The 26,073-nt window shown below is 42.7% G+C and overlaps 17 protein-coding genes across 17 annotated transcripts; 11 read left to right on the top strand and 6 right to left on the bottom strand.

Moving 5' to 3' along the window:
• Window positions 1-213: 213 nt before the first annotated feature.
• LOC108597318 (diptericin-A) lies at window positions 214-639 on the top strand. The gene is made up of 2 exons (XM_017983808.2): window positions 214-349; window positions 409-639. The coding sequence occupies exons 1-2, from the start codon at window positions 227-229 to the stop codon at window positions 637-639; spliced, it is 354 nt and encodes a 117-aa protein (XP_017839297.2). The 5' UTR covers window positions 214-226.
• A 719-nt stretch (window positions 640-1,358) lies between these two features.
• On the bottom strand, window positions 1,359-1,634 carry LOC117134711 (diptericin A-like). The gene has a single exon (XM_033293245.1). It carries the CDS (start codon window positions 1,632-1,634, stop codon window positions 1,359-1,361), a length of 276 nt encoding a protein of 91 aa, XP_033149136.1.
• A 402-nt stretch (window positions 1,635-2,036) lies between these two features.
• Window positions 2,037-2,462, top strand: LOC117134689 (diptericin-A-like). The gene is made up of 2 exons (XM_033293190.1): window positions 2,037-2,172; window positions 2,232-2,462. Exons 1-2 carry the CDS (start codon window positions 2,050-2,052, stop codon window positions 2,460-2,462), a joined length of 354 nt encoding a protein of 117 aa, XP_033149081.1. The 5' UTR covers window positions 2,037-2,049.
• A 704-nt stretch (window positions 2,463-3,166) lies between these two features.
• Window positions 3,167-3,442, bottom strand: LOC117134710 (diptericin A-like). Its single transcript, XM_033293244.1, has one exon. The coding sequence runs from the start codon at window positions 3,440-3,442 to the stop codon at window positions 3,167-3,169; it is 276 nt and encodes a 91-aa protein (XP_033149135.1).
• Window positions 3,443-3,844: 402 nt separating this feature from the next.
• LOC117134670 (diptericin-A-like) lies at window positions 3,845-4,270 on the top strand. The gene is made up of 2 exons (XM_033293078.1): window positions 3,845-3,980; window positions 4,040-4,270. Exons 1-2 carry the CDS (start codon window positions 3,858-3,860, stop codon window positions 4,268-4,270), a joined length of 354 nt encoding a protein of 117 aa, XP_033148969.1. The 5' UTR covers window positions 3,845-3,857.
• Window positions 4,271-4,975: 705 nt separating this feature from the next.
• Window positions 4,976-5,251, bottom strand: LOC108597321 (diptericin A). Its single transcript, XM_017983811.2, has one exon. The coding sequence runs from the start codon at window positions 5,249-5,251 to the stop codon at window positions 4,976-4,978; it is 276 nt and encodes a 91-aa protein (XP_017839300.2).
• A 1,154-nt stretch (window positions 5,252-6,405) lies between these two features.
• Window positions 6,406-6,681, top strand: LOC108595718 (diptericin A). The gene has a single exon (XM_017981000.2). It carries the CDS (start codon window positions 6,406-6,408, stop codon window positions 6,679-6,681), a length of 276 nt encoding a protein of 91 aa, XP_017836489.2.
• A 718-nt stretch (window positions 6,682-7,399) lies between these two features.
• LOC108595882 (diptericin-A) lies at window positions 7,400-7,825 on the bottom strand. Its single transcript, XM_017981173.2, has 2 exons — window positions 7,690-7,825; window positions 7,400-7,630 (listed from the first exon to the last, which is right to left on the bottom strand). Exons 1-2 carry the CDS (start codon window positions 7,810-7,812, stop codon window positions 7,400-7,402), a joined length of 354 nt encoding a protein of 117 aa, XP_017836662.1. The 5' UTR covers window positions 7,813-7,825.
• A 308-nt stretch (window positions 7,826-8,133) lies between these two features.
• Window positions 8,134-8,505, top strand: LOC108595843 (diptericin A). Its single transcript, XM_017981133.2, has one exon. It carries the CDS (start codon window positions 8,180-8,182, stop codon window positions 8,501-8,503), a length of 324 nt encoding a protein of 107 aa, XP_017836622.1. The 5' UTR covers window positions 8,134-8,179; the 3' UTR covers window positions 8,504-8,505.
• Window positions 8,506-10,273: 1,768 nt separating this feature from the next.
• On the top strand, window positions 10,274-10,641 carry LOC117134694 (diptericin A-like). The gene has a single exon (XM_033293199.1). It carries the CDS (start codon window positions 10,297-10,299, stop codon window positions 10,552-10,554), a length of 258 nt encoding a protein of 85 aa, XP_033149090.1. The 5' UTR covers window positions 10,274-10,296; the 3' UTR covers window positions 10,555-10,641.
• Window positions 10,642-12,882: 2,241 nt separating this feature from the next.
• LOC108595946 (small ubiquitin-related modifier 2-A) lies at window positions 12,883-13,276 on the bottom strand. The gene has a single exon (XM_017981232.2). The coding sequence runs from the start codon at window positions 13,223-13,225 to the stop codon at window positions 12,950-12,952; it is 276 nt and encodes a 91-aa protein (XP_017836721.1). The 5' UTR covers window positions 13,226-13,276; the 3' UTR covers window positions 12,883-12,949.
• A 1,066-nt stretch (window positions 13,277-14,342) lies between these two features.
• On the top strand, window positions 14,343-15,997 carry LOC108595082 (juvenile hormone epoxide hydrolase 1). The gene is made up of 3 exons (XM_017980233.1): window positions 14,343-14,818; window positions 14,873-15,077; window positions 15,137-15,997. Exons 1-3 carry the CDS (start codon window positions 14,418-14,420, stop codon window positions 15,926-15,928), a joined length of 1,398 nt encoding a protein of 465 aa, XP_017835722.1. The 5' UTR covers window positions 14,343-14,417; the 3' UTR covers window positions 15,929-15,997.
• Window positions 15,998-16,186: 189 nt separating this feature from the next.
• Window positions 16,187-17,949, top strand: LOC117134629 (juvenile hormone epoxide hydrolase 1). Its single transcript, XM_033295082.1, has 4 exons — window positions 16,187-16,459; window positions 16,510-16,709; window positions 16,793-16,991; window positions 17,047-17,949. The coding sequence occupies exons 1-4, from the start codon at window positions 16,250-16,252 to the stop codon at window positions 17,827-17,829; spliced, it is 1,392 nt and encodes a 463-aa protein (XP_033150973.1). The 5' UTR covers window positions 16,187-16,249; the 3' UTR covers window positions 17,830-17,949.
• Window positions 17,950-18,448: 499 nt separating this feature from the next.
• On the top strand, window positions 18,449-20,390 carry LOC108594943 (Jheh2). Its single transcript, XM_033295081.1, has 4 exons — window positions 18,449-18,744; window positions 18,802-19,001; window positions 19,067-19,277; window positions 19,387-20,390. Exons 1-4 carry the CDS (start codon window positions 18,535-18,537, stop codon window positions 20,188-20,190), a joined length of 1,425 nt encoding a protein of 474 aa, XP_033150972.1. The 5' UTR covers window positions 18,449-18,534; the 3' UTR covers window positions 20,191-20,390.
• On the top strand, window positions 20,389-21,216 carry LOC108597079 (microtubule-associated protein RP/EB family member 2). The gene is made up of 2 exons (XM_017983414.1): window positions 20,389-20,567; window positions 20,631-21,216. The coding sequence occupies exons 1-2, from the start codon at window positions 20,438-20,440 to the stop codon at window positions 21,167-21,169; spliced, it is 669 nt and encodes a 222-aa protein (XP_017838903.1). The 5' UTR covers window positions 20,389-20,437; the 3' UTR covers window positions 21,170-21,216.
• On the bottom strand, window positions 21,203-22,257 carry LOC108597077 (coiled-coil domain-containing protein 130 homolog). The gene has a single exon (XM_017983413.1). The coding sequence runs from the start codon at window positions 22,192-22,194 to the stop codon at window positions 21,238-21,240; it is 957 nt and encodes a 318-aa protein (XP_017838902.1). The 5' UTR covers window positions 22,195-22,257; the 3' UTR covers window positions 21,203-21,237.
• Window positions 22,258-22,333: 76 nt separating this feature from the next.
• LOC108597627 (methionine--tRNA ligase, cytoplasmic) lies at window positions 22,334-25,940 on the top strand. The gene is made up of 6 exons (XM_017984270.1): window positions 22,334-22,519; window positions 22,598-22,728; window positions 22,793-23,631; window positions 23,690-23,794; window positions 23,854-25,005; window positions 25,068-25,940. The coding sequence occupies exons 1-6, from the start codon at window positions 22,417-22,419 to the stop codon at window positions 25,792-25,794; spliced, it is 3,057 nt and encodes a 1,018-aa protein (XP_017839759.1). The 5' UTR covers window positions 22,334-22,416; the 3' UTR covers window positions 25,795-25,940.
• Window positions 25,941-26,073: the final 133 nt, after the last annotated feature.

The raw sequence follows: 26,073 nt of genomic DNA, 5'->3' as shown, positions 1-26,073 counted from the left end.
TTAGGCTCTGTGTTGACTCGACATAATTAAATGCAAAGGGGGTTTTTGTCTCGCTTTACAATTGTTTGCTGCTTATCTAAGCCTGAGGGGGAGCACCTGGCAGTAAAGAATCTGCTCAAGAGGGATTCCCTCCCATGGGGATTTCTTGCAGTCTGGACCATGTCTCATATATAAAACGCCAGCAGTCTAAGCTTAGTCAGTAGTAAAGCAAAAAGCATAGAACAAAATGCAAATCTCACTCAGTTTGTTGCTGCTTGGCCTGTTTGCCAGCTGTGCCTTGGCTTATCCTTATCCTTACGCCTATGAGCAGGCACAGGATCTAGAAGCAGCTGCAGCTTATACGCCAGAGGTAAGTCAAATGCCAAAAGTTTGCTGTGCTTTGTAGACTGAACTCTCTTTGTGCTTTAGGAGCAATCTCATGAGCGCGTGCGTCGTCAGTTTAGTCTGCAGGGTGGAGGAGGCGGCAGTCCACGTCAAGGCTTCGATCTGAGCCTCAATGGACGTGCACCTGTGTGGCAGAGTCAGAATGGACGACATTCTCTAGATGCTTTGGGACAATTCTCACAGCATCTGGGTGGTCCTTATGGCAATAGTCGTCCCAATTGGGGAGCTGGCGCTGCCTACACATTTCGCTTTTAGGCAACCAAAGAATTCATTTAATTTATTTAACAATAAAATAGTACATATTTAAAATAATTGGGTTTTTATTTTTTCTTGGAAATTTTATCAGCGCTTGATTTATTAAGAAGCTGCATGCTGTGACTTGGTCTTGAACTGAACAGGCTGTTATCATCATTGGGTTTCTTGGAAAAAATACTATAAAAGCCCAGCGTCAAATGCAAACTATTATCAGTCAACATTTCAGACTCAAATAGAAGATGAAGCTGCTAATAATCGTTCTCGTTTGCTGTTTAGCGGCCTGTGCATTGGCTAAACCTAATCCTAATCCTAATAGTTTGTACGAGGGGAATGACGAATCAGAAGAGATAATAACAACAACACCCAGACCAACAACTACAACAACAACAACAACCGTACCGCCTACTCATGGCTACAACCACGCCCACAAGCATGGGCATGGGTGTCCTTATCATTCCCGTAGATATTAAATCACTAATTTTAAAAGTTTAAGGACATTTAACATTTGGGAGTCGCTGCAATTAAACACTATCATACATAGTTAAAGCCTGTAAAAGTCTAAGACTTTAATGTGACTAAATGTATATTTACTAAATATATATTTCCAATGCTTGTCTGCAAATAAAACTAACTCAAAGTGTTTTTAATAAAAATGCCTTAAGCTGTTTGTTTTCCAATTTTAAATAATTTATTTAATACTTAATTTAATAAGCATGCGCTTAGAATCTGAATCGGTAAATGCCAGCGCCACCATAGGAAGGCGGACTGTTGCCATAAGGACCACCAAGATGCTGTCCATACTGAGCAGCCACATCCACCTCATGACGTCCGTTGTCGCTAGTCCAGACTGGAGCTTGTCCTTGCACATGCACATCATGGCCAGTTTGGTCCTTGTTGTAGCCACCGTCCAACATCCAACGCTGCTGCTGACGCGGATCAGGTGTTGGCGGATTCCAGTTGAGCTTGGGCTTGTCCTCAGGATGGGGATAGGCCATAGTGCAGGCCACAAGGCAGCAAGCCAGAGCAATGAATGAGAGCTGCATGTTGTTTGTAAGTCTGAAACGTTTAACAGTTGACTGATAGCAGCTTGTAGAGTCAGCTGCGCTTTTATTTGCAGCTCAGTAGTCAATACGCTATATGTTATCGCTTGGAATCACTTGAGCTTGACATAGGTGTATCATATATTAGGCTCTGTGTTGACTCGACATAATTAAATGCAAAGGGGGTTTTTGTCTCGCTTTACAATTGTTTGCTGCTTATCTAAGCCTGAGGGGGAGCACCTGGCAGCAAAGAATCTGCTCAAGAGGGATTCCCTCCCATGGGGATTTCTTGCCATCTAGACCATGTCTCATATATAAAACGCCAGCAGTCTAAGCTTAGTCAGTAGTAAAGCAAAAAGCATAGAACAAAATGCAAATCTCACTCAGTTTGTTGCTGCTTGGCCTGTTTGCCAGCTGTGCCTTGGCTTATCCTTATCCTTACGCCTATGAGCAGGCACAGGATCTAGAAGCAGCTGCAGCTTATACGCCAGAGGTAAGTCAAATGCCAAAAGTTTGCTGTGCTTTGTAGACTGAACTCTCTTTGTGCTTTAGGAGCAATCTCATGAGCGCGTGCGTCGTCAGTTTAGTCTGCAGGGTGGAGGAGGCGGCAGTCCACGTCAAGGCTTCGATCTGAGCCTCAATGGACGTGCACCTGTGTGGCAGAGTCAGAATGGACGACATTCTCTAGATGCTTTGGGACAATACTCACAGCATCTGGGTGGTCCTTATGGCAATAGTCGTCCCAATTGGGGAGCTGGCGCTGCCTACACATTTCGCTTTTAGGCAACCAAAGAATTCATTTAATTTATTTAACAATAAAATAGTACATATTTAAAATAATTGGGTTTTTATTATTTCTTGGAAATTTTATCAGCGCTTGATTTATTAAGAAGCTGCATGCTGTGACTTGGTCTTGAACTGAACAGGCTGTTATCATCATTGGGTTTCTTGGAAAAAATACTATAAAAGCCCAGCGTCAAATGCAAACTATTATCAGTCAACATTTCAGACTCAAATAGAAGATGAAGCTGCTAATAATCGTTCTCGTTTGCTGTTTAGCGGCCTGTGCATTGGCTAAACCTAATCCTAATCCTAATAGTTTGTACGAGGGGAATGACGAATCAGAAGAGATAATAACAACAACACCCAGACCAACAACTACAACAACAACAACAACCGTACCGCCTACTCATGGCTACAACCACGCCCACAAGCATGGGCATGGGTGTCCTTATCATTCCCGTAGATATTAAATCACTAATTTTAAAAGTTTAAGGACATTTAACATTTGGGAGTCGCTGCAATTAAACACTATCATACATAGTTAAAGCCTGTAAAAGTCTAAGACTTTAATGTGACTAAATGTATATTTACTAAATATATATTTCCAATGCTTGTCTGCAAATAAAACTACTTGTGGGAATAAATAAGTGAAACACATAGAGTTCAATAAGTCTGATTTAATATTTAATTTAATAAGCATGCGCTTAGAATCTGAATCGGTAAATGCCAGCGCCACCATAGGAAGGCGGACTGTTGCCATAAGGACCACCAAGATGCTGTCCATACTGAGCAGCCACATCCACCTCATGACGTCCGTTGTCGCTAGTCCAGACTGGAGCTTGTCCTTGCACATGCACATCATGGCCAGTTTGGTCCTTGTTATAGCCACCGTCCAACATCCAACGCTGCTGCTGACGCGGATCAGGTGTTGGCGGATTCCAGTTGAGCTTGGGCTTGTCCTCAGGATGGGGATAGGCCATAGTGCAGGCCACAAGGCAGCAAGCCAGAGCAATGAATGAGAGCTGCATGTTGTTTGTAAGTCTGAAACGTTTAACAGTTGACTGATAGCAGCTTGTAGAGTCAGCTGCGCTTTTATTTGCAGCTCAGTAGTCAATACGCTATATGTTATCGCTTGGAATCACTTGAGCTTGACATAGGTGTATCATATATTAGGCTCTGTGTTGACTCGACATAATTAAATGCAAAGGGGGTTTTTGTCTCGCTTTACAATTGTTTGCTGCTTATCTAAGCCTGAGGGGGAGCACCTGGCAGTAAAGAATCTGCTCAAGAGGGATTCCCTCCCATGGGGATTTCTTGCAGTCTGGACCATGTCTCATATATAAAACGCCAGCAGTCTAAGCTTAGTCAGTAGTAAAGCAAAAAGCATAGAACAAAATGCAAATCTCACTCAGTTTGTTGCTGCTTGGCCTGTTTGCCAGCTGTGCCTTGGCTTATCCTTATCCTTACGCCTATGAGCAGGCACAGGATCTAGAAGCAGCTGCAGCTTATACGCCAGAGGTAAGTCAAATGCCAAAAGTTTGCTGTGCTTTGTAGACTGAACTCTCTTTGTGCTTTAGGAGCAATCTCATGAGCGCGTGCGTCGTCAGTTTAGTCTGCAGGGTGGAGGAGGCGGCAGTCCACGTCAAGGCTTCGATCTGAGCCTCAATGGACGTGCACCTGTGTGGCAGAGTCAGAATGGACGACATTCTCTAGATGCTTTGGGACAATATTCACAGCATCTGGGTGGTCCTTATGGCAATAGTCGTCCCAATTGGGGAGCTGGCGCTGCCTACACATTTCGCTTTTAGGCAACCAAAGAATTCATTTAATTTATTTAACAATAAAATAGTACATATTTAAAATAATTGGGTTTTTATTTTTTCTTGGAAATTTTATCAGCGCTTGATTTATTAAGAAGCTGCATGCTGTGACTTGGTCTTGAACTGAACAGGCTGTTATCATCATTGGGTTTCTTGGAAAAAATACTATAAAAGCCCAGCGTCAAATGCAAACTATTATCAGTCAACATTTCAGACTCAAATAGAAGATGAAGCTGCTAATAATCGTTCTCGTTTGCTGTTTAGCGGCCTGTGCATTGGCTAAACCTAATCCTAATCCTAATAGTTTGTACGAGGGGAATGACGAATCAGAAGAGATAATAACAACAACACCCAGACCAAACAACAACAACCGTACCGCCTACTCATGGCTACAACCACGCCCACAAACATGGGCATGGGTGTCCTTATCATTCCCGTAGATATTAAATTACTGATTTTAAAAGTTTATGGAGACAACATTTGGGAGTCGCTGCAATCAAACACTATCATACATAGTTAAAGCCTGTAAAAGTCTAAGACTTTAATGTGACTAAATGTATATTTACTAAATATATATTTCCAATGCTTGTCTGCAAATAAAACTAACTCAAAGTGTTTTTAATAAAAATGCCTTAAGCTTTTGTTTTCCAATTTTAAATAATTTATTTAATATTTAATTTAATAAGCATGCGCTTAGAATCTGAATCGGTAAATGCCAGCGCCACCATAGGAGGGCGGACTGTTGCCATAAGGACCACCAAGATGCTGTCCATACTGAGCAGCCACATCCACCTCATGACGTCCGTTGTCGCTAGTCCAGACTGGAGCTTGTCCTTGCACATGCACATCATGGCCAGTTTGGTCCTTGTTATAGCCACCGTCCAACATCCAACGCTGCTGCTGACGCGGATCGGGCGTTGGTGGCGTCCAGTTGAGCTTGGGCTTGTCTTCAGGATTGGGATATGCCATAGTGCAGGCCACAAGGCAGCAAGCCAGAGCAATGAATGAGAGCTGCATGTTGTTTGTAAGTCTGAAACGTTTAACAGTTGACTGATAGCAGCTTGTAGAGTCAGCTGCGCTTTTATAGTCAATATCAGTGAATCAAGCAAGGTGCTGATTGTCGAGGGCATCCCCTGTGGGATTTACAGCAAAAGCACCATCAGTCTTAGTTTTTATGGCAGGCCTTAAATTTTATATGCGTAATAAGTTAAGAGTGCTTTATACTAAGATAAAATTTAAGACGAATGAGGGTGAATTATCCTCTGTGCGGATTACAAACTTGGCATTGGGCATTAAAAAATAATAACTAACAATAAAAATAGTTTTATTGAGCTTTTTGTTTTGCCTTTATCCATTGAATCCAATTTAAGTTTTTGCTCATTTTCAAAATTGCGTAATTTTTGTCTTTATAATAGTTACGTATACGTAATATAATTTTCTGTGACATTTTATGTAAAATGTAAAAAGGGTATCTTAAAGTTGTGTAAGCCATAAGTAGGCATATCAGCGCCCAAAATATGTATATATATTCCTGATCAGCAATACAGACTGAGTTGATCGAGCCGAACTTGTCCGTCTGTCTCACTGTGTAAAGTCAAAATAAATGCCTATAATAAATAAAACAAATAAAATACTTAATAACAAAACGTTGACTCAAACCTAAACTGTCAAGGTCTTTCCGTAATAAATGTTTTTAAATTAATATTTTAATTAACTACAGTTATAAAAATAAAATATTTTAATATTTGTTGAATACAAAATTGAAAATGCAATAAATAAGAACATTTAACTAATAAAAGAGTGAAAAAAATAAAGTAACTAAATAATTTATTCGTTTAATTTAATCAAATAGAGCATCGACTTGAACTCAGTGTAGGCCCCGAAAATAAATAAAGTCTGATACGCGCGTATACAAGCGTTAGTCAAATAGCTGAGGTGCTTTTGCTGTAAATCCCACAGGGGATGCCCTCGACAATCAGCACCTGGCTTGATTCACTGATATTGACTATAAAAGCGCAGCTGAATCTACAAGCTGCTATCAGTCAACTGTTAAGCGTTTCAGACTTACAAACAACATGCAGCTCTCATTCATTGCTCTGGCTTGCTGCCTTGTGGCCTGCACTATGGCCTATCCCCATCCTGAGGACAAGCCCAAGCTCAACTGGACGCCACCAACGCCCGATCCGCGTCAACAGCAGCGTTGGATGTTGGACGGTGGCTACAACAAGGATCAAACTGGCCATGATGTGCATGTGCAAGGACAAGCGCCAGTCTGGACTAGCGACAACGGACGTCATGAGGTCGATGTGGCTGCTCAGTATGGACAGCATCTTGGTGGTCCTTATGGCAACAGTCCGCCTTCCTATGGTGGCGCTGGCATTTACCGATTCAGATTCTAAGCGCATGCTTATTAAATTAAATATTAAATAAATTATTTAAAATTGGAAAACAAACAGCTCAAGGCATTTTTATTAAAAGCACTTTCAGTTAGTTTTATTTGCAGACATGCATTGGAAATATATATTTAGTAAATATACATTTAGTCACAAAAGTCTTAGACTTTCAAAGGCTTTAACTATGTATGATAGTGTTTGATTGCAGCGACTCCCAAATGTTGTCTCCATAAACTTTTAAAATCAGTAATTTAATATCTACGGGAATGATAAGGACACCCATGCCCATGTTTGTGGGCGTGGTTGTAGCCATGAGTAGGCGGTACGGTTGTTGTTGTTGTTGTTGTAGTTGTTGGTCTGGGTGTTGTTGTTATTATCTCTTCTGATTCGTCATTCCCCTCGTACAAACTATTAGGATTAGGATTAGGTTTAGCCAATGCACAGGCCGCTAAACAGCAAACGAGAACGATTATTAGCAGCTTCATCTTCTATTTGAGTCTGAAATGTTGACTGATAATAGTTTGCATTTGACGCTGGGCTTTTATAGTATTTTTTCCAAGAAACCCAATGATGATAACAGCCTGTTCAGTTCAAGACCAAGTCACAGCATGCAGCTTCTTAATAAATCAAGCGCTGATAAAATTTCCAAGAAATAATAAAAACCCAATTATTTTAAATATGTACTATTTTATTGTTAAATAAATTAAATGAATTCTTTGGTTGCCTAAAAGCGAAATGTGTAGGCTGCGCCAGCTCCCCAATTGGGACGACTATTGCCATAAGGACCACCCAGATGCTGCGAGTATTGTCCCAAAGCATCTAGAGAATGTCGTCCATTCTGACTCTGCCACACAGGTGCACGTCCATTGAGGCTCAGATCGAAGCCTTGACGTGGACTGCCGCCTCCTCCACCCTGCAGACTAAACTGACGACGCACGCGCTCATGAGATTGCTCCTAAAGCACAAAGAGAGTTCAGTCTACAAAGCACAGCAAACTTTTGGCATTTGACTTACCTCTGGCGTATAAGCTGCAGCTGCTTCTAGATCCTGTGCCTGCTCATAGGCGTAAGGATAAGGATAAGCCAAGGCACAGCTGGCAAACAGGCCAAGCAGCAACAAACTGAGTGAGATTTGCATTTTGTTCTATGCTTTTTGCTTTACTACTGACTAAGCTTAGACTGCTGGCGTTTTATATATGAGACATGGTCTAGATGGCAAGAAATCCCCATGGGAGGGAATCCCTCTTGAGCAGATTCTTTGCTGCCAGGTGCTCCCCCTCAGGCTTAGATAAGCAGCAAACAATTGTAAAGCGAGACAAAAACCCCCTTTGCATTTAATTATGTCGAGTCAACACAGAGCCTAATATATGATACACCTATGTCAAGCTCAAGTGATTCTAAGCGATAACATTTAGAATATTGACTACTGAGCTGCAAATAAAAGCGCAGCTGACTCTACAAGCTGCTATCAGTCAACTGTTAAGCGTTTCAGACTTACAAACAACATGCAGCTCTCATTCATTGCTCTGGCTTGCTGCCTTGTGGCCTGCACTATGGCCTATCCCCATCCTGAGGACAAGCCCAAGCTCAACTGGACGCCACCAACGCCCGATCCGCGTCAACAGCAGCGTTGGATGTTGGACGGTGGCTACAACAAGGACCAAACTGGCCATGATGTGCATGTGCAAGGACAAGCTCCAGTCTGGACTAGCGACAACGGACGTCATGAGGTCGATGTGGCTGCTCAGTATGGACAGCATCTTGGTGGTCCTTATGGCAACAGTCCGCCTTCCTATGGTGGCGCTGGCATTTACCGATTCAGATTCTAAGCCGCAGCTTTTCTTATTTAAACATTTTATTGGTTAATAAATTATTTGATTATATGAAACAGATTACAATTTTTATACACTTTGACATTTTTGTAAAAAGTGGAAAAGGGTATTATGAAGTTGTGCAAATGTATGTAACAGGGGAGAAAGGAGGCATGACAGACCCCACAAAATATTATATATTCTGATCAGCTCGAACGAACTGAGCGATATAGCCAGTCCCGTCTGTCGTAAACGTCCGTCCGTCTGGTATGAGTGCCGTGTTCTCATCTCGAACGATCGGATAAAAACTTAAAAATTAATTACATTTCAATTCAATATAGACAGCGGGTTCCACGTGCTGACGCGCCATACAAAACGTCGCTGCCGACGCAGCAGCGGCGTCCGCCGCTGACGCTACAGCGAAAACGAGATGTGACGCATATTGTATTTTTTATACACTTGACATTTTTGTTAAAAAATGGAAAAAGGGTATTATGAAGTTGCTCAATGTATGTAACAGGAAGAAGGAGGCGTGGCGACCCCATAAAGTATATATATTCCTGATCAGCTCGACGAGCTGAGTCGAGTCGCCATACGAACGTCGCTGTCGAGTTCGTCTGTCCGTCTGAATGTTCTCAGCAACTATAAGAGCTAGAGCAACCAAATTTGGTTATTTGGTTCTCCCATAGGTTGGCTTGCAGGGCTTTTATTACTTTTTTTTTTATTTCTCCCCCTCCCCCGCAAATCAAAAAAAACAATATATAAGGCCAGTAGAAAAATTCTTTAAAATCTGAAATTAATCACAAAATTGCCTAGTCATGTTTTTGACCGATTGTTGTGCAAGTTTCAAAACGATCGGTCAAATAACTTAGAATTATTTACATTTCAATTTTCAATATAGACAGCGGGTTCCACGTGCTGACGCGCCATACAAATGTCGCTGCCGACGCAGCAGTGGCGTCGCTGCTGACGCTACAGCGAAAACGAACTGTGACGCGTTAGCTGATTTTTGGGCATGTGTTTGTGTTTGCATGCGTGTGTTTGTTGCGATACCCTGTCAAAGTGTATTTAAATGTTGGTGGCGCCCAACTTTAACCTGTCCACTTGTTTTAACATATCGTTTCGTGCTGTCATAGTTTTGGCAGTTTTATCAGTCACTTTCACGCATGTTGTCCCATTCTCCTTTCAGTCATCCTTGGGGCATCTGTTTGTGTTTGCAATGCGTGTGTTGCTGCGATGCCCTAGTCAACTTTAATTTCAAAATATTTTAAAAATTTTATTAGCATAAATACGTTTTGTTATTAAGTATTTTATTTGTTTTATTTATTATAGGCATTTATTTTGACTTTACGCAGTCAGACAGACGGACAAGTCCGGCTCAATCAACTTAGTCTCTATCAGGAATATATATATTTTATGGGCTCTGCTATGCCCATTTCTGGCTTCCACAACTTTTTAATAACCTTTTTACAATTCTTCAATGGAGGAAGACAAAACAAAAAGCTGAATAGATCTGCTATTTTTATTATTATTGTTAGTTATTATTATTTCACAATCGCAAAAATCAAGTTTGTGATCCGCAATAAGTAGAATTATTCAACCCCAATCATCTTAAATTTTATCTTAGCATAAAGCACGCTTCATTTATTATGCATATAAAATTTAAGGTGTACTATAAAAGCTAAAACTGATGGTGCTTTTGCATGACAATGAGCACCTTTGTTTGATTCACTGATACTGACTATAAAAGCGAAGCTGACTCTACGAGCTGCTATCAGTCAACTGTTAAACGTTTCAAACTTACAAACAACATGCAGCTTTCATTCATCGCTCTGGCTTGCTGCCTTGTGGCCTGCACTATGGCCTATCCCCATCCTGAGGACAAGCCCAAGCTCAACTGGAATCCGCCAACACCTGGCCCGAGTCAACAGCAGCTTTGGATGTTGGACGGTGGCTACAACAAGAACCAAACTGGCCATGACGTGCATGTGCAAGGACAGACTCCAGTGTCGACTAGCGACAACGAAGGTTTGGATCATGGTGGAAATATTGTTGGATCGTGGAATTAGTCCGCCTTCTTAAGGTGGCGCTGGCATTTACCGATTCAGATTCTAAGCAGCAGCTTTTCTTATTGAACAATTTTATTGGTTAATACATTTTTTTTTTTAAATATATAAAATTATTTATTTCAAACAAGCTTGCATTTACCGCTGGGGCAACATAATCTAGTTATATATAAGGAAAACAAAAACAATATCAATAACAATTACAAAGGATCACATGGGTCCATAAATATACTAACTAGACAATTTCATAATTCTTCCTACAATATACTATATACATATTTCCGAGGCATTCCACATATCTGGTTGCCAAATTTTGTAGTACGTCTCCAATCATCGGCACTTTTAAATTTTTTTCAATACCCCAGAACGCCGGAAATTTTCCTCAGGATTTGAGTTGGGGCTACCCTTATTTTGTTTAAGTTTGACTTAGCGGCTGTGCAATATATTTGCAGAGCGTATCTCCATATAAGGAAAATAATGGCTTTGTAAATAGTTGCCTTGTTATGTAAGGTCGGCTTATTCTGTGGCGAGAGCAGCCACGGCATTTTCTTTGCTTTCTGCAGAACAGAGTGCTTAATCATAGTCGTGTGGTCCTTTAAATTTAATAGCCTGTCGAGTATGATACCTAAGTATTTGTGCGGTGCTTTGTGCACAAGTGTGTCCTGGTTGTAAAAGTAACATTTGCGCATTTACTGTTGTTGACTCCTATATTCCATTTCTTTGCCCAGTTTTCGAAGCTGCATACATATCTCTGTAGAGCTTGTGAAGCTATGTGTACAAGAACTTCTCGTCAATATGGCAGTATCACCAGCGAACGTTGCGATCAGTACGTCGTCTACGTCAATTTCTGCTATCACTCTACCGGTTGGCATATCTGCTGTAAACAACGTCTATAGCGTAGGGCCAAGTACGCTTCCTTGTGGGACGCCTGCACATATTGGATGCTGCAAAGATTCAGCTCCATCAACAATGACTTTGAAGCTCCTGGCCTGCAAAAAGCTGTAAGTCCACTGGAACAGTGCTGGAGTCAGTATACTCTTCAGCTTAAAGAGGAGGCCTTCGTGCCACACCCTGTCGAAAGCCTGTTGTATGTCCATGAACACATATTGCTTCTCCTCCGTTGCACTCGGCGCAATTGCTCCGGAGTTCCATGACCTCGCCTAAGCCCAAACTGCCATTTTGGAAGTTTATAAATTAATATAAAGCAAATAACAATTTTTTTATTGTTGAAAAAGTTCAGCTGTGTTGTATGCTACAAAATGTAGCATGCAAGCAAATGCGTAAGTATTGTATACTTTTAGGTAAGCGCATTCAATGCAAGCTTGAAAGTTGACACGTAACTTCAATGCGAATAAACATACAATAAACGAGCTGACAAAATAATAAAAATAAAATAAATAAATCACTTGCAAATTAAACAATGCGTTAGCTTGAAATAGTTAGTTTATACCCGATGTGTACACCGTAGATCCAATTTCGAACTGCCATAGATTTCAATAGTTGAAACCGGACCCATAAAAAAAGTTCTAAGTGGTTGCTAAAGCCTACAGAAAGTCAAACTAAAATATTTCTTTAACATATTTAAGTTACAATAAATGTGACAATGCTAACTAATCGATTTGCTGCATTTAATAATTTTCAATTATTTTTCTTTGGACTGAAAAATAGCATTTCTATTTTTAGACTCTTACAATGAATAAGTGTGCAGTTGACCTATAGTGCGCTGGTATTAATGAAATGACATAGATACGTAATGGCATTCAATGTGCCACTTAATGTGGCGCACAAAATGGCGGCCATTAAACGAGGCAATTAACATGCTTTTTAGTATGGGGCGGAGGGTTGAGGTTGAGTAAACTTCTTTAAGCAGGCGCTAGTTTTTGAAGCTTTGACACGAATCGAAATCCAAGTGCTTGTTTTTCACTAAGCGCTATCAATTCGATTTGTGTGCTGCACGCAATGGGGCGTGGCAACATTGGCGCATTGCATCATTTGTGGCAAGTAAACGTAAAAAGTAATTCTTTCCTCTTTTTGTTTGTTTGCAACGCGCATTGAACATTCGACGGCCTAATTGCGTTAATTCCACTTGCAATACAGTTGCAATTGTTTGCTGTTAGCAGCTGCCACGCCCAGTCGCGGAGGGAGGCGCTTTGCATGTTTGGCGGCACTTTGGTGGCACTACTGGTGGCACCGCTTCTCGGCTGGCATGTCGACGACATAATTGTTTGCCTTACAATTTACACAAATTATTCCCGCTAAGCTCGCCCAAGTGCAACAACCCCCAAAGCTCAGCCCGCCCCAACCACACAAGAGCCAACCCCAAGTGCGGTTCATTGACTTGCAGCCAAGTGCAAAATGTACGACTATATTCTTTATAATAATTTCAACAATGCTCGCTCTATTCTATGGAGTCACCCGCATCGTTCTGTCGCTTCATCAGCACCTCCAACATGTCATCCTCGAGCAACTCCAGCGTTATGGCCGTTTCATTATCATTGATGCGCTGCCCGTCGAAGCTCAAGTAGGTTAGCTCCTTGGACATGCCCATGTGCGAGCAATACGCATCCTTCAGCTTGCCCATGGGCATCTGTCTGCGTATGCGAAACACCACCACATCCCGCTCAGCCGACTGCATCTTTAATGTTATATGTGGCGAATTTTGTGCATTCGCCATAGCTCCAAAAAAAATAAATCTTCTATATATTTACTAAATGTTAATCTATTTAAAGCTGTAACTCTAATAATAAGCATAGCCTGCTACAAACAAATTTGTTTATGTGCCACATCAGCAGCTATAACTTTATATTGTTAAAGATCCATTGAGCATTACGATAAGATAACATTTACTTTAAGCAAGCGAAATATTTCTGATTCAAGTTGCAGACAGCCGGCGTTATTTTTATCAAATTAATGCACAGTGGTTAAAAAGCTAACGAAAAATTAGCAAATAAATAGCTTTAAATTTTATGATTATAAACTTAGCAGTCTTTTATTTAAAAGCCAAACGTTTTAAGCAGCTACAATTTTATTTACCTATCAATACTTATTTATTATTTATATGAAGTTAGCAGAACTTTAGAATTATAATAATAATTAAGTGCGTAGAATTTTAAACACACAAAAATTATAATAACTTATGCTTATGCTGAATTTAATTTGTATTCAATATTTATATCAATAATTAATTCTACAGTTTCTTTATTTACTTTAATTACTTAGTTATTATGTATGAAGTTAGTAAAACTTTAAACACACATATATAAAAATAATAATAATAATTATTATTATTAAGTGCGTAGAATTTTAAACACACACAAAAATTATAACTGATTTCTTATGCTCAATTTAATTTGTATGCAACAAATATATCAAAAATTAATTTATATACTTTTTTAAATAAAGAAAATATAAACAATCTAGAAAAATATTTTATATATGCAGCATATTTAAAACTTATTACATAAACTATAATATGCAATTTTAAACGCTTAAATATAAAATCAATGAAGCAGTCAGTTTATTTATTTATACATCACGCACGTGTATGTGTGTGTTAAATAAACAATTTAATTGCGCTCAAACGAAAACTTTGCAGCCCCCAGCGTTGCCCGCTCAGCGTTAATAATAAAAAAGTAAGACACACTGTGCGAACCGCCACACGTTCGAGCAAATCAGAATTATTTATTTATATACAAAAATAAAAAAAACAACGTGCTACGCATTTAGTATATATGTATATAGCTGTAGCTACGATATCATCGTGAGCAGCCACTTCTCAGTTGGCAAACAAATCGTGTGGAGCGCGGTTGTGTGTTGAGCGCTCAGGTACAAAAATCAAATAAGGCAAAGTGCGATCGGCCTACAGTATGAAGTGTCTGGCTATATGCGGCGTGATAATAGCCGTAATCGCTGCATTTGTGGGCTACGGTTATCTGGCTTTTAACGAACTGACACGTCCACTGCCCAGACCGCAGTACGATGACAACAAGTACTGGGGACGCGGCGACATCAAGCACTACAAGCCGGATAAGCAGATACGTGAATTTAAAATAGATGTGCCCGCTGCAGAGATTAAGGAACTGCAAGAGCAACTGAATCGCACGCTGCGGCTGACTGAACCACTGGATGGCATTGCCTTTCAGTATGGCTTCAATAGCAATGCGCTGCAGCAGTTTGTCGACTACTGGCGTGAAAAGTATCTGAGCAAATGGACGGAGCGACAGCAATATCTAAACTCAATGCGGCAATATACAACGGAGATTCAGGGGTAGGTTAAGCAGTCAACCAACTGACTAAGCAATAACTCACTTTGTTGCTCCAGCTTAAAGATTCACTTTATACACGAGCGCGTGTCCAAGGAGCTGGCAGCCAAGAAGCATGTGTTTCCACTACTGCTGCTGCATGGCTGGCCGGGCTCGGTGCGTGAGTTCTACGACTTTATACCCATGCTAACCAAGGATCAGAATGTCACCGATTATGCCTTTGAGGTGGTAGCGCCTTCACTTGTCGGCTACGGCTGGTCAGACGTAAGTTGCAGCAACTCCAGCCAGCGCTCTATTAAACTCACTCCATACTCTCCTTAAAGGCTGCAACACGTCCTGGTTTCCATGCTGCCGAAATGGCCACTGTTATGCGCAATCTTATGCTGCGTCTGGGACACAAACAGTTTCTCATACAAGGCGGCGACTGGGGCAGCATTATAGGCAGCAATCTGGCTACGCTATATCCGCAGAACGTGCTAGGCTATCATTCCAACATGTGTGTTATGAACTCACCGCTCTCCATGCTCAAGGCTGTCTACACACACTACTTTCCTCACAAGGTGCTTGCAAATCGCATGTTCTATGAGCATCATGTGCCGCTCGAGGAGCGTTACAAGACTCTGCTCACCGAAACGGGCTATTTCCATATACAAGCCACCAAACCCGATACCATTGGCGCTGCTCTGGACTCCAGTCCTGTTGCTTTGGCTGCTTACATACTCGAAAAGTTCCAAACTTGCACTTCGCCTGGCCTGCAGCAGGACTTTGGCGCCATGGTTACTGTTTTCGGTTTGGAAGCTGTGCTGGACAATCTAATGATCTATTATTTAAATAGCGCCGCCACCACCGCTGGACGCTTCTATGCTGAGAACATGTCCAAGGCTTACAGGGACATGCAACTGGATCGCGTGCAAACGGACGTGCCCATGGGTTGTGCACGTTTCCGTTTTGATTTGCCGCCCGCTTCGGACTGGCAGCTGCGCGACAAGTTCACCAATATAAAGCACAGCATGTATTTCCAGCATGGCAGTCATTTTGCTGCTATGGAATTGCCGTCCATGTTGTATAATGATTTTGCAGCATTTGTGGAGAAAATTGGACTACATTCTATGTAGTATAGCGCGCGAGAGCCTAAAATAATGTACAGTTTGTTTGTAATAAATTAAAAAAGTTTTTATCAACTATATTTAAAAATTGCGCCAATGCAAATGTGTGCTCCGATGGTTTGTGTCTTGGATGACTCGTTATCGTTGTTATCGTTTTGTTTGAACGGTCGATATGCTTGAGCGCAACTTGAACATGTTTGAATAGATAATTTTTGATCTTTCTATTTCGATTTACGATTTTTTTTTTGTGCTTGTGCGCAAAAAGCTTAAAGCGTCGCAATCTGTGAAATACACTCCAAGGTGTAAAGTGCTAAAAAAGAGCGTAACGCAATGGTAGCTTCTGCAGGAACAACCTTTCTGCGCATTATTATAGGCGCCCTAACCGTGCTGATTGCCGTCAGCATCAAAAATTATCGCGATCTTGGCGCGCCCGGCAAGCGGCCAGACTTGGATAACAATGAGTATTGGGGAGCGCAGCTGAAGCAGCCCTACAAGGAGAACAAAGCGGTGCTGCCTTTTGACATAAGCGTGGATCCAGCAGTAAGTGTATACAAAAATATATTTGGTATTTAGTAAAAATGCTTTTTTAGCTTATAGCTGATCTTAAGGCGCAACTGGCGCGTCCGCTGAAATTGCAGACTCCGCTAGAGGGCGTTGGCTTTGAGTATGGTTTCAATGCCAAGGAGCTGGAAAAGGTGGTCAACTATTGGCGTGATAATTATTTGAGCAAATGGTCGCAGCGCGAGGATTTTTTGAAGCAGCTGAAGCATTACCAGACCGAAATCCAAGGGTAAATTAAATTCTTTAGCATATACATTGACCCCGCAGCTGACATTAAATTGATAAATATGTATGTATGCGTGTTGCTTTCAGACTTAAAATACACTTTATACACGCAAAGCCAAGCAAAGCGGAAGGCAAAAAAGTGCTGCCACTGCTCTTGATGCACGGCTGGCCAGGCACAGTGCGCGAATTCTACGATTTCATTCCATTGTTGACGCAGGGCAGCGACAAGAGCGATTATGTTTTTGAGGTCATAGCGCCAAGTCTGCCGGGCTATGGCTGGTCCCAGGTAAGCGCGTTCATTATATAAACTAATATTTTATTTACGCTTTGCTTTCGCTTAGGGCGCCTCACGACCAGGCTTTGGTGTGGCTCAGCTTGCTGTGGTCATGCGTAATCTTATGCTGCGCGTGGGCTTTAACAAGTTTTTGGTGCAAGGCGGCGATTGGGGCAGTCTGATAGGCAGCAATGTAGCGTCGCTCTATCCGGAGAATGTGCTGGGCTATCACTCGAACATGTGCACCAACAACAGTCCTATGGGTCAGCTGAAGCTTGTGCTGGCTTCGTTGTTCCCAAGCTTTTATGTAGACAAGGAGTACGCGCATTTCTACAAGGGCATGGGACATCTATTTGCGCATATTATGGAAGAGATGGGCTATGCGCATATACAGGCATCCAAGCCGGATACCATAGGCAGCGCTTTGGCACATAATCCTGTAGGCCTGGCTGCCTATATACTTGAGAAGTTCTCCACCTGGACCAATGCAGAGTATAAATATCTTGCGGATGGCGGTCTGACCAAGCACTTTAGCTATGATCAGCTGCTGGATAATATAATGATCTACTATGTAACCAATTCGATTACTACCTCGGCGCGTTTGTATGCCGAGTCCATGAGCAAGGCGCAAATGGCGCTCAATGTGGACAGCTTGCCCATTAAGGCGCCTGCAGGCTGCGCACGTTTCCGCAACGAACTGATGCATGCACCCGACGCGGTGCTGGCCAATAAGTTTCCCTATCTGGTGCACAGCTCGCATTATGAAGTTGGCGGACACTTTCCTGCCTTTGAAGTGCCACAGCAGCTCTACGATGATTTTATTCTTTATGTGAATAAGACATTTGTCTAGTTTATATGTTTATGTGGTATGCTTTGTGCTAATTGCTTGTACTTTGTTTTAAAGGTCTAAGGTCAACACATTGTTAAAATAAAACTAAACAGTCATGCTTAATTCAATTTCCAATTCATTGCATTTGCAAATACTATGCTATAAGAAAAATGTTTGCTCATCGTTAGTTTTAAAATGAAAGCAAACACTTTTGCTTTTATAAATACAAATAAAGCTCTGTAACGATAAGCAACAAAAACAGTGCAAGTTGTAAGTGACATGCATACTATATGTAGTAACTAGGGCATATGCGACTTGTGCATACCCTATAAATATATGAATGCACAACAAAAATTAAATTATTATATGATGTAATGAATTTCAATGCCAATTTGAGCTGAAGAAACGCTGGAACAGCTGCGCAGTTAATTAGCTATAATTAGCCTACACCACTATTAACTGCAAATTACATAATTTTTAAACAATAGACGGTTAGCTAGACTAACAAAATCTGCTACACAACGCGATCGGCAAGCCGAACGACTCTGTTGTTTGAATTGTAGCGCAGCTAAAAAGCTGCTTTATCATGATGTGTGCGCAAAAGTTCTCTGATCAGTCAGTTAGTTGTTATATAGCCAGCTGTAGGAGCAGCTGTTTGAACGCTTTTAAATTAAATCAGTACGCTTAGGGCTGTTTGAGTGTTACCTGTAAGCTGCTGGCGTAAAGATGTCGCCCTTAACGCGTCTACTCGTGCTAGTGTTTGCTATTGGCGCTGGTCTTGTATATAAGCAATTGAATCATTTCTGGGGTGATCTGCCGGTGCCAGTGCTGGACGAGCAGCAATGGTGGGGCGATGAGGCACAGCCCAAAGACTATGCTGCTTACTTGGCCAATAGCACGGAGATTATGGGCAATCGTTTGGTCTATCCAGAGGAAGTATGTAAGCTTTTCTTTTATAAAAAGCAGTTTCGATTACTGTTGAGCTAATTGCAGCGCCTTGAGGATCTGGCCAAGCTATTGAATCGCACGCTGCGTCTAACGCCGCCACTGGAGGGCGTTGCCTTTGAATATGGCTTCAATAGCAACTATCTTAAGGAACTGGTGGCTTATTGGCGTGATGATTATTTGCCGCGTTGGCGCTCGCGTGAAGTCTTCCTCTGGCAGTTCAATCACTTCACAACCGAAATTCAGGGGTTAGTAGTTAAGATAAGTCTTATCATAGCCACTTGTTTATTTTTTATACATATTTTACTTATAGTCTACGCATGCATTTTCTACACTTGATGGCCTACGATGAGAACAAGGTGGGCAAGCAGCACTATCCGGTTTTGTTGTTGCACGGTTGGCCGGGATCAGTACGTGAATTCTATGATTTGATACATTTGCTTCATCAGACCGATCTAGATGACAACAACAAATATATATTCAATGTGATTGTGCCCAGTTTGCCGGGCTATGGCTGGTCTCAGGTAAGATTGTCTATATATAATATTGATAAGAAGTTATCAATTGAAAGGCTGTATCAAGTATGCAGTCGACTTTGCAATACACTTTGCTTAAAATATATTCTTTCAACAGGGCACTTCGCGCACTGGCATGGGTCCTGCTCAGGTGGCCATCATGTTGCGTAATCTTATGCTGCGTCTGGGCTACAACAAGTTCTTTATACAGGGTGGCGACTGGGGCTCCATACTGGGCTCACACATAGCCACGCTGTTTCCACAAAACGTGCTCGGCTATCACTCCAACATGTGCAATAATCTGAGTCCCAGATCGATGGTTAAGGGCAGCCTAGCTAGCCTCTGGCCCAGTTTATTCGTGCCCAACGGCTTTGAAGACTTTTTCTTTCCCAAATCGCGTGAGTTCAACTATTTGATGGAGGAAAGCGGCTACTTCCATATACAGGCAACCAAACCAGATACCATTGGCGCTGCCTTGACTGACAATCCTGTGGGATTGGCTGCCTACATACTGGAGAAGTTCTCCACTTGGACGAATGCCAGCTATCGTGCTTTGCCCGATGGTGGTCTGACGCGTCGCTACAAGCTGGACGCCTTGCTGGACAATGTTATGATCTATTATCTCACCAATTCTATAACCACCTCACAACGTCTCTATGCTGAGGCCTACACCAACGAGCAGCGGGCACTGCGGCTGGAGCGTGTGCCCACCAACGTGCCCACGGGTTGTGCCAGATTTAAGGGTGACATTATGCATTTCCTGGATATACAGCTGCAGGATAAATACAAGAATCTTATACACAGCACTTACTATCCACGTGGTGGACATTTTGCGGCACTGGAAGTGCCACAAGTACTTTATAAGGATTTCATTGAATTTGTGCAGAAAGTTGAGCGCAAATTCAAAATACCGACTTTATAAGTGGAGTTGCAAAATAAATGCTATCGATAAAACCAAACGATCGTCATTTGATCCTGCCAAAAAGCTTTGGCGCAGCGTTGCCAGCTGAGCAAAAGCTTTAAGAGCACAAGGAAGATTAGACAAAAGAATGTGCGAGTAGAAAGTAGAGCAGAAAAGAATTTTCTAGCAAGGTTATAAATTAGCTTGCAAAAAATAAAAAGTAGTTGTTTCCATTAAAAATTATTTTAAAGTACAACTTATTATAAAGATGAGCGATCTTAAGCCGACTATAGCTTTAACCAGCGTTAACTCGGAAAATATGTCGCGACATCAGATGATTGAATGGGTTAACAACAGGGTCAATGGAAAGTACACGAAAATTGAAGAGCTGTGCTCAGGTATTAAAATTTAAATGCAGCTGCTTTAGTAGTATACTAGCTTAAGCTTATTTTAATCCCAAGGTGCTGCCTATTGCCAGATGCTGGAGCTTGTCTATCCCAATTGTCTAAACCTCAAGCGTGTTAAGCTTAATGCAAAGCTGGAGCATGAATACTTTCATAATTTAAAAATGTTTCAAAGCGCTTTGACGAAGCTTAAGCTGGACAAGATTATACCCATGGATCGTTTAATCAAGGGACGTTTTCAGGATAATTTTGAATTTTTACAGTGGTTCATGAAGTTTTACGAGTCCCAGGCCGGGCATGTGGAACTACCCAAGCCTGAACCGCCAAAACCTATAAGGAAACGTGAAGTGCTTTCGGAGAAGACTTCCAATGATTTTAAGCATGAGATTGATGATATGAATGCGAAGATTGCGCAGATTATTGAGGCACGTGATCAGGCTTATCACAAGCTGCGCATCATAGAGAACCTTATAAACGAGGAGATGAACAAAAGTGAACCTGTTGAGGTTTGCAAGGAACTGATTAAGGTGCTCTACGATCAGTCTGCAACTGCTGGTAATGATAGCAACGATAGCGCCATTGATGATGGCATCTAAGCCCTGCAATTGTTTGTAGTCAAAAATTTTTTAAATATATTAATTTATTGAGTGTCTAAAAATGTTTTTTAACCTTTAGTATCCGGACTGCTGTTGCCAGAGCTAGAGCTATCATAGTCGCCCACTAGACTAAGCGACGATTGCTGCTCTGCTGCAGCTTTTGCTTCCTTGCGTCTAATGCCCAGATCTTGTAGCTGCAGCTGTGTGTTAAGTACCTTTTGGCGTTTGAGCCCGCCAAAGGTGGTAGTTGTAGCACCTGGCAAAGCAGGACGCATGAGCAGGTCTAGTCGCTGTTCTGACTCGCGCTCTATGGCCGATTTTGTTTGCAGTTTCATCAGCGCAGCCATCTCTCGGTCCTGCGGCACTTCTGGCAGCAACGCTATGTCCAGACTGCTCTTGGCCAGCAGCTGGCGATCCAGCTCCTGTTGTCCTTTGATTTCAGTCTTTTGCTGCCGAAAAGCGGCACGCAGTTGACAATTGGCCTCGTAGCTATCATTCCAGACGCTTTTATTTCGCTCTACAAGCTTTTGTAGCACAGGCTTCACATCTGCCGCCGCCTTGGCATCTTTTGCCTGATGCTCCAGCTTGTACATAGCATCATCGAAAAGTCTCTTTTGCACCTCTTTGGTTTCAGGCACCACCTGCTCGTTCTGCAATGGATCCCAGCGATTCTCTTGCCGTCGCGCTCCCGACAGTATCACATAGTCCAGATTGCCAGGATCCGTTTGTATTTCAAAATGATTATCGCATAAATGACACTTCATGCGAAATTTATACACAGGAGTAGTATAGTACATGCCGGTTTTCGTCTTCTCTGCGTTATACCGCACACCCATGCCTATGTGATTGTTGCAGCCTTCACACCAGATGTTATAGGGCATCTCAAAACGTATGATGATGATGCCCAGATGAATTTTGCGGGCACGTTCGCGCAGGGCATGAGTGCCCTGAAATTTATTAAGTCCGCCCTTCTTGGGATCATAGTCCGGCGGATAGTATTTGTTTTGGCCTTTGCGTTCACCCATTTTGAGCACAATACACAAATTCCAGAATTCAAGAACGCAATGTTTACGTTTTATAAGCAACTACTGGAATGACACTGTGTTTTGTGTTTAGCTTGAGAATGACAGTGTGTTATTTTAGTCATTATCGATACACATCTCTAATGTGGCGAGCTCGTGTGCGTGTGTAAATTTCAATTTTTTAAACCCTTTTTGCCACGTAAATTGTATTAAACTAGTTAAACCATGATTATTTACACGAATGAGGGAAATCCCTTTGGTCTGCAGCTGTTGATGCTGGCCAAATTCGCCAAGCGTCAAGTGCAACTGCAGCTGGTTAACCTAAACGGTAAGAACAAGTGGCGCGTGTCTTGCGCTAATAAGAAAACAGGAATTTAACTGATGCAATTAATATCCGCGATTGCAGATGCTAAATATAAGGATTTGCTGGTACTGCCCACGCTGGAGCTGGATAATGGCTTGAGACTGTTCTCGCTAGCCGCCATAGCCAAGTATATGTTTGGCGATGGAGAAGGGGAGTCGCAGCAGCGCGACGAGGTGCGTATTCTTGTTTGTGCCGCTTTTGAAGGTTAAATTAATTGTATTTCCTTAACACGCACAGTGGCTGGAGTGGTGCACAACACTGCTAGCGCCAGCGCTTGCACATCACATGGGCGTGGGACATCGCGCAGATCCCAATGCGCTGCCAGTGCTCAATGGACTGGTGAAGAAACTAAACGATACGCTGCAGTCCAAACCGTATTTAGCGGGTGATAAGTTGAGCTCAGCGGATATTGCTGTTTGGTCACTGCTAGCGCCAGAAGGCACGCTCAAGGGTGCACAACAGGTGGAGAATTTGCGTTCGTGGTATGACAAGATCAAGGCGCTGCCAGAAGTACAACAGGCTCTCGCCGAGCAGCCACTGCAGCAGCTTAGCTTTAGCGCTTTGCAGCAATCCAATCGTTATGGTGGTCTCTACCATGTGCCGCTCAAGCGTGATAGTATTTCGAATGTTACAGGCAAACTGCTGGTAGACACTACACCTACTGTGGCCGACACTGTTACCGACGAGGAGCTCAATGCAGCACGTGCTGCTTTTATTTATACGCAATCCACGGAGGCTGTAGTACCACGCACTGTGTTGCCCAAGGCGGGAGAGCGCAATGTGCTCATTACCTCTGCCTTGCCCTATGTAAACAATGTGCCGCATTTGGGCAACATCATTGGCTGTGTCCTGTCAGCGGATATCTTTGCGCGTTACTCCCGCGCCGCAGGCTACAATACGCTCTTGATCTGTGGCACAGATGAGTATGGCACAGCAACGGAGAACAAGGCGCTGGCTGAGAATATGACACCGCGTGAGATTTGTGACAAGTACTTTGAGCTGCACAATGGCATCTATCGCTGGTTTGGCATAGGTTTTGATTACTTTGGTCGAACCACCACACAGGAGCAGACAGAGTAAGTTTCGTTTTATTAGCAATTAAAACTGTTGCTTATATTTCTATTTGCTCCATAGCATTGTACAAGAGGCTTTCCACGATGTCTATCAGGCAGGCTATGTGCTAACTGAAAGCGTGGAACAGCTGCTGTGCCAGAAATGCGATCGTTTCTTGGCGGATCGGTAAGTTTAATAAGCAGGTTGATAAAAAAAATCACAAATCTAAAAATTCTGTTTTGCAGCTTTGTTGAAGGCACCTGTCCGCATCCTGGCTGCGGCTATGAAGACGCTCGCGGCGATCAATGCGACAAGTGTGGCAAGCTGGTTAATGCCACCGAGCTAGTGCGTCCACGCTGCAAGGTCTGCAACACAGCGCCCGTGCTACGCAACTCAGATCAGCTGTTTATCGACTTGCCTAAAGCGGAGCCGCAGCTGCGTGAATGGGTGGAACGCTCGGAGCAGGGTTGGACGCATAATGCACGTGTTATAACTCGCGCCTGGCTGCGTGAGGGTCTGAAGCCGCGCTGCATTACACGTGATCTTAAATGGGGCATTCCCGTGCCGCACAAGGGCTTCGAGAAGAAGGTGTTCTACGTCTGGTTCGATGCGCCTTTCGGTTATGTGTCCATGACGAAGCGTTACACCAAGGAATATCAGCAGTGGTGGCAGCCAGCTAAGGGCACTGATGTGGAGCTGTTCCAGTTCATGGCCAAGGACAATGTGCCGTTCCATTCGGTTGTGTGGCCCAGCATCTTATTGGGCATTAACAAGGGACATACGCTAGTCAGTCATATTATGGCCACCGAGTATTTAAACTATGAGGACGGCAAGTTCAGCAAGAGTCGCGGCATTGGTGTCTTTGGCAATGATGCACAAGAGACGGGCATACCTGCTGATGTCTGGCGTTTCTACTTGGCCTCAGCTCGTCCCGAGGGACAAGACTCTAGCTTCAGCTGGAACGATTTGGCTGCACGCAACAACTCGGAGCTGCTTAACAATCTGGGCAACTTTGTCAATCGCGCTTTGGTCTTTTGCGAAAAGAATTTCGATAGCTGCGTGCCAGAGGTGCAGCTTACCCAGGATGAGTTGCTGCTCTTGGCTTTAATCAATCGCGAACTGCGTGGTTACGTGCAGTCTATGGAGAAGGCTAAACTACGCGATGGCATACGTCATCTCTTGGCCATATCGCGTCATGGCAATGGCTATATGCAAACTCAACAGCCTTGGGTGCTACTCAAGGGCACCAATGAGCAAAAGACACGCGCTGCCAGCATCATAGGTCTATCGGCGAATATAGCCTGTCTGCTGGCCAATCTGCTCTTCCCCTATATGCCAACCACTGCACGCACGCTCTTTGCTCAACTCAATGCCAAGCAGACCCCAATCAATGCTGAGTAAGTGCATCATATATACTCATCCAGCGTAATCTCTATATTCCTGTTCACTTATTTTGCAGCAAACCTCTGGCTACGCTGCTGCTGCCTGCTGGCCATAAGATTGGCAAGCCAGCGCCACTCTTTGCCAAGCTGGAGCAGACATACATTGATGAGCTCAAGGGCAAATACGGCGGTGCACAGCAGTCGCAAACTCAGCCAGCGCAAGCTAGTGCCGCCGAACTGGAGGCTGCAGTTCAGGCTCAAGCGGACAAAGTGCGTCAATTAAAGGCCAGCACAAAAGACAAGACCGTCTGGCAGCCAGAGGTCAGCAAACTGTTGGAGCTTAAGAAGCAGCTGGAGGCAGCACAAAAGTCAGCACCAGCAGTACCACAAAAAGGTGTTCAAACTGTAGCCGATCTGGAGAAAGCTGTGCAGGCACAAGGCGAAAAGGTGCGCCAGCTTAAGGGCAGCACTAAAGACAAGGCTGTCTGGCAGCCCGAGGTGAATGTACTGCTCGATCTTAAGAAACAACTAGAGGCAGCACAAAAGTCTGCCAAGGAGGCACCAACAGCACCAGCTGCTGCCGCCGCCGCCGCACCCGTTGCAGCTTCAGACGATAAAGTCAAAGCGTTAGAGGCTCAAATAACCCAACAAGGCGAGAAGGTGCGTTCCTTAAAAGCCAGCGGCGATGCTGCCGCTTGGAAGCCTGAAGTTGAAATTCTACTAAATCTTAAAAAGGAACTGTCTACATTAACTGGTGTTCCAGTTACCGCCGCTAGTCAGGGCAAGCAGAAGAAAAAGAAGTAAAGACCAACTACAAGTGAATGAAATTACCTCATCTACTAAACTATAACACGTCCCTAAGTTGCAAACTTTTTGCGTGCGTTCTATTCTATTCATTTATTTGTTTTTAAGTTGCCTTGATTTGTATTTTGCATTTACATTCAAAATTTTGTTTATTTATTTGCATAACAAGTATTTCAATAATTTTATATACTCTCTAGTAATTTATTGAGTTTATTGCAGGAAATAAATTTATTGATTACAACTTTAAAAAAATCGTTGTTTCTAATTATTTAAATTTAA

This window comes from Drosophila busckii, chromosome 2R, assembly GCF_011750605.1.
Source record: "Drosophila busckii strain San Diego stock center, stock number 13000-0081.31 chromosome 2R, ASM1175060v1, whole genome shotgun sequence".
In the NCBI taxonomy this organism is placed as follows: Eukaryota; Metazoa; Arthropoda; class Insecta; order Diptera; family Drosophilidae; genus Drosophila; species Drosophila busckii.
Note: the sequence above shows the minus strand (reverse complement) of the source record. Positions and strands in the feature narration are given on the sequence as shown.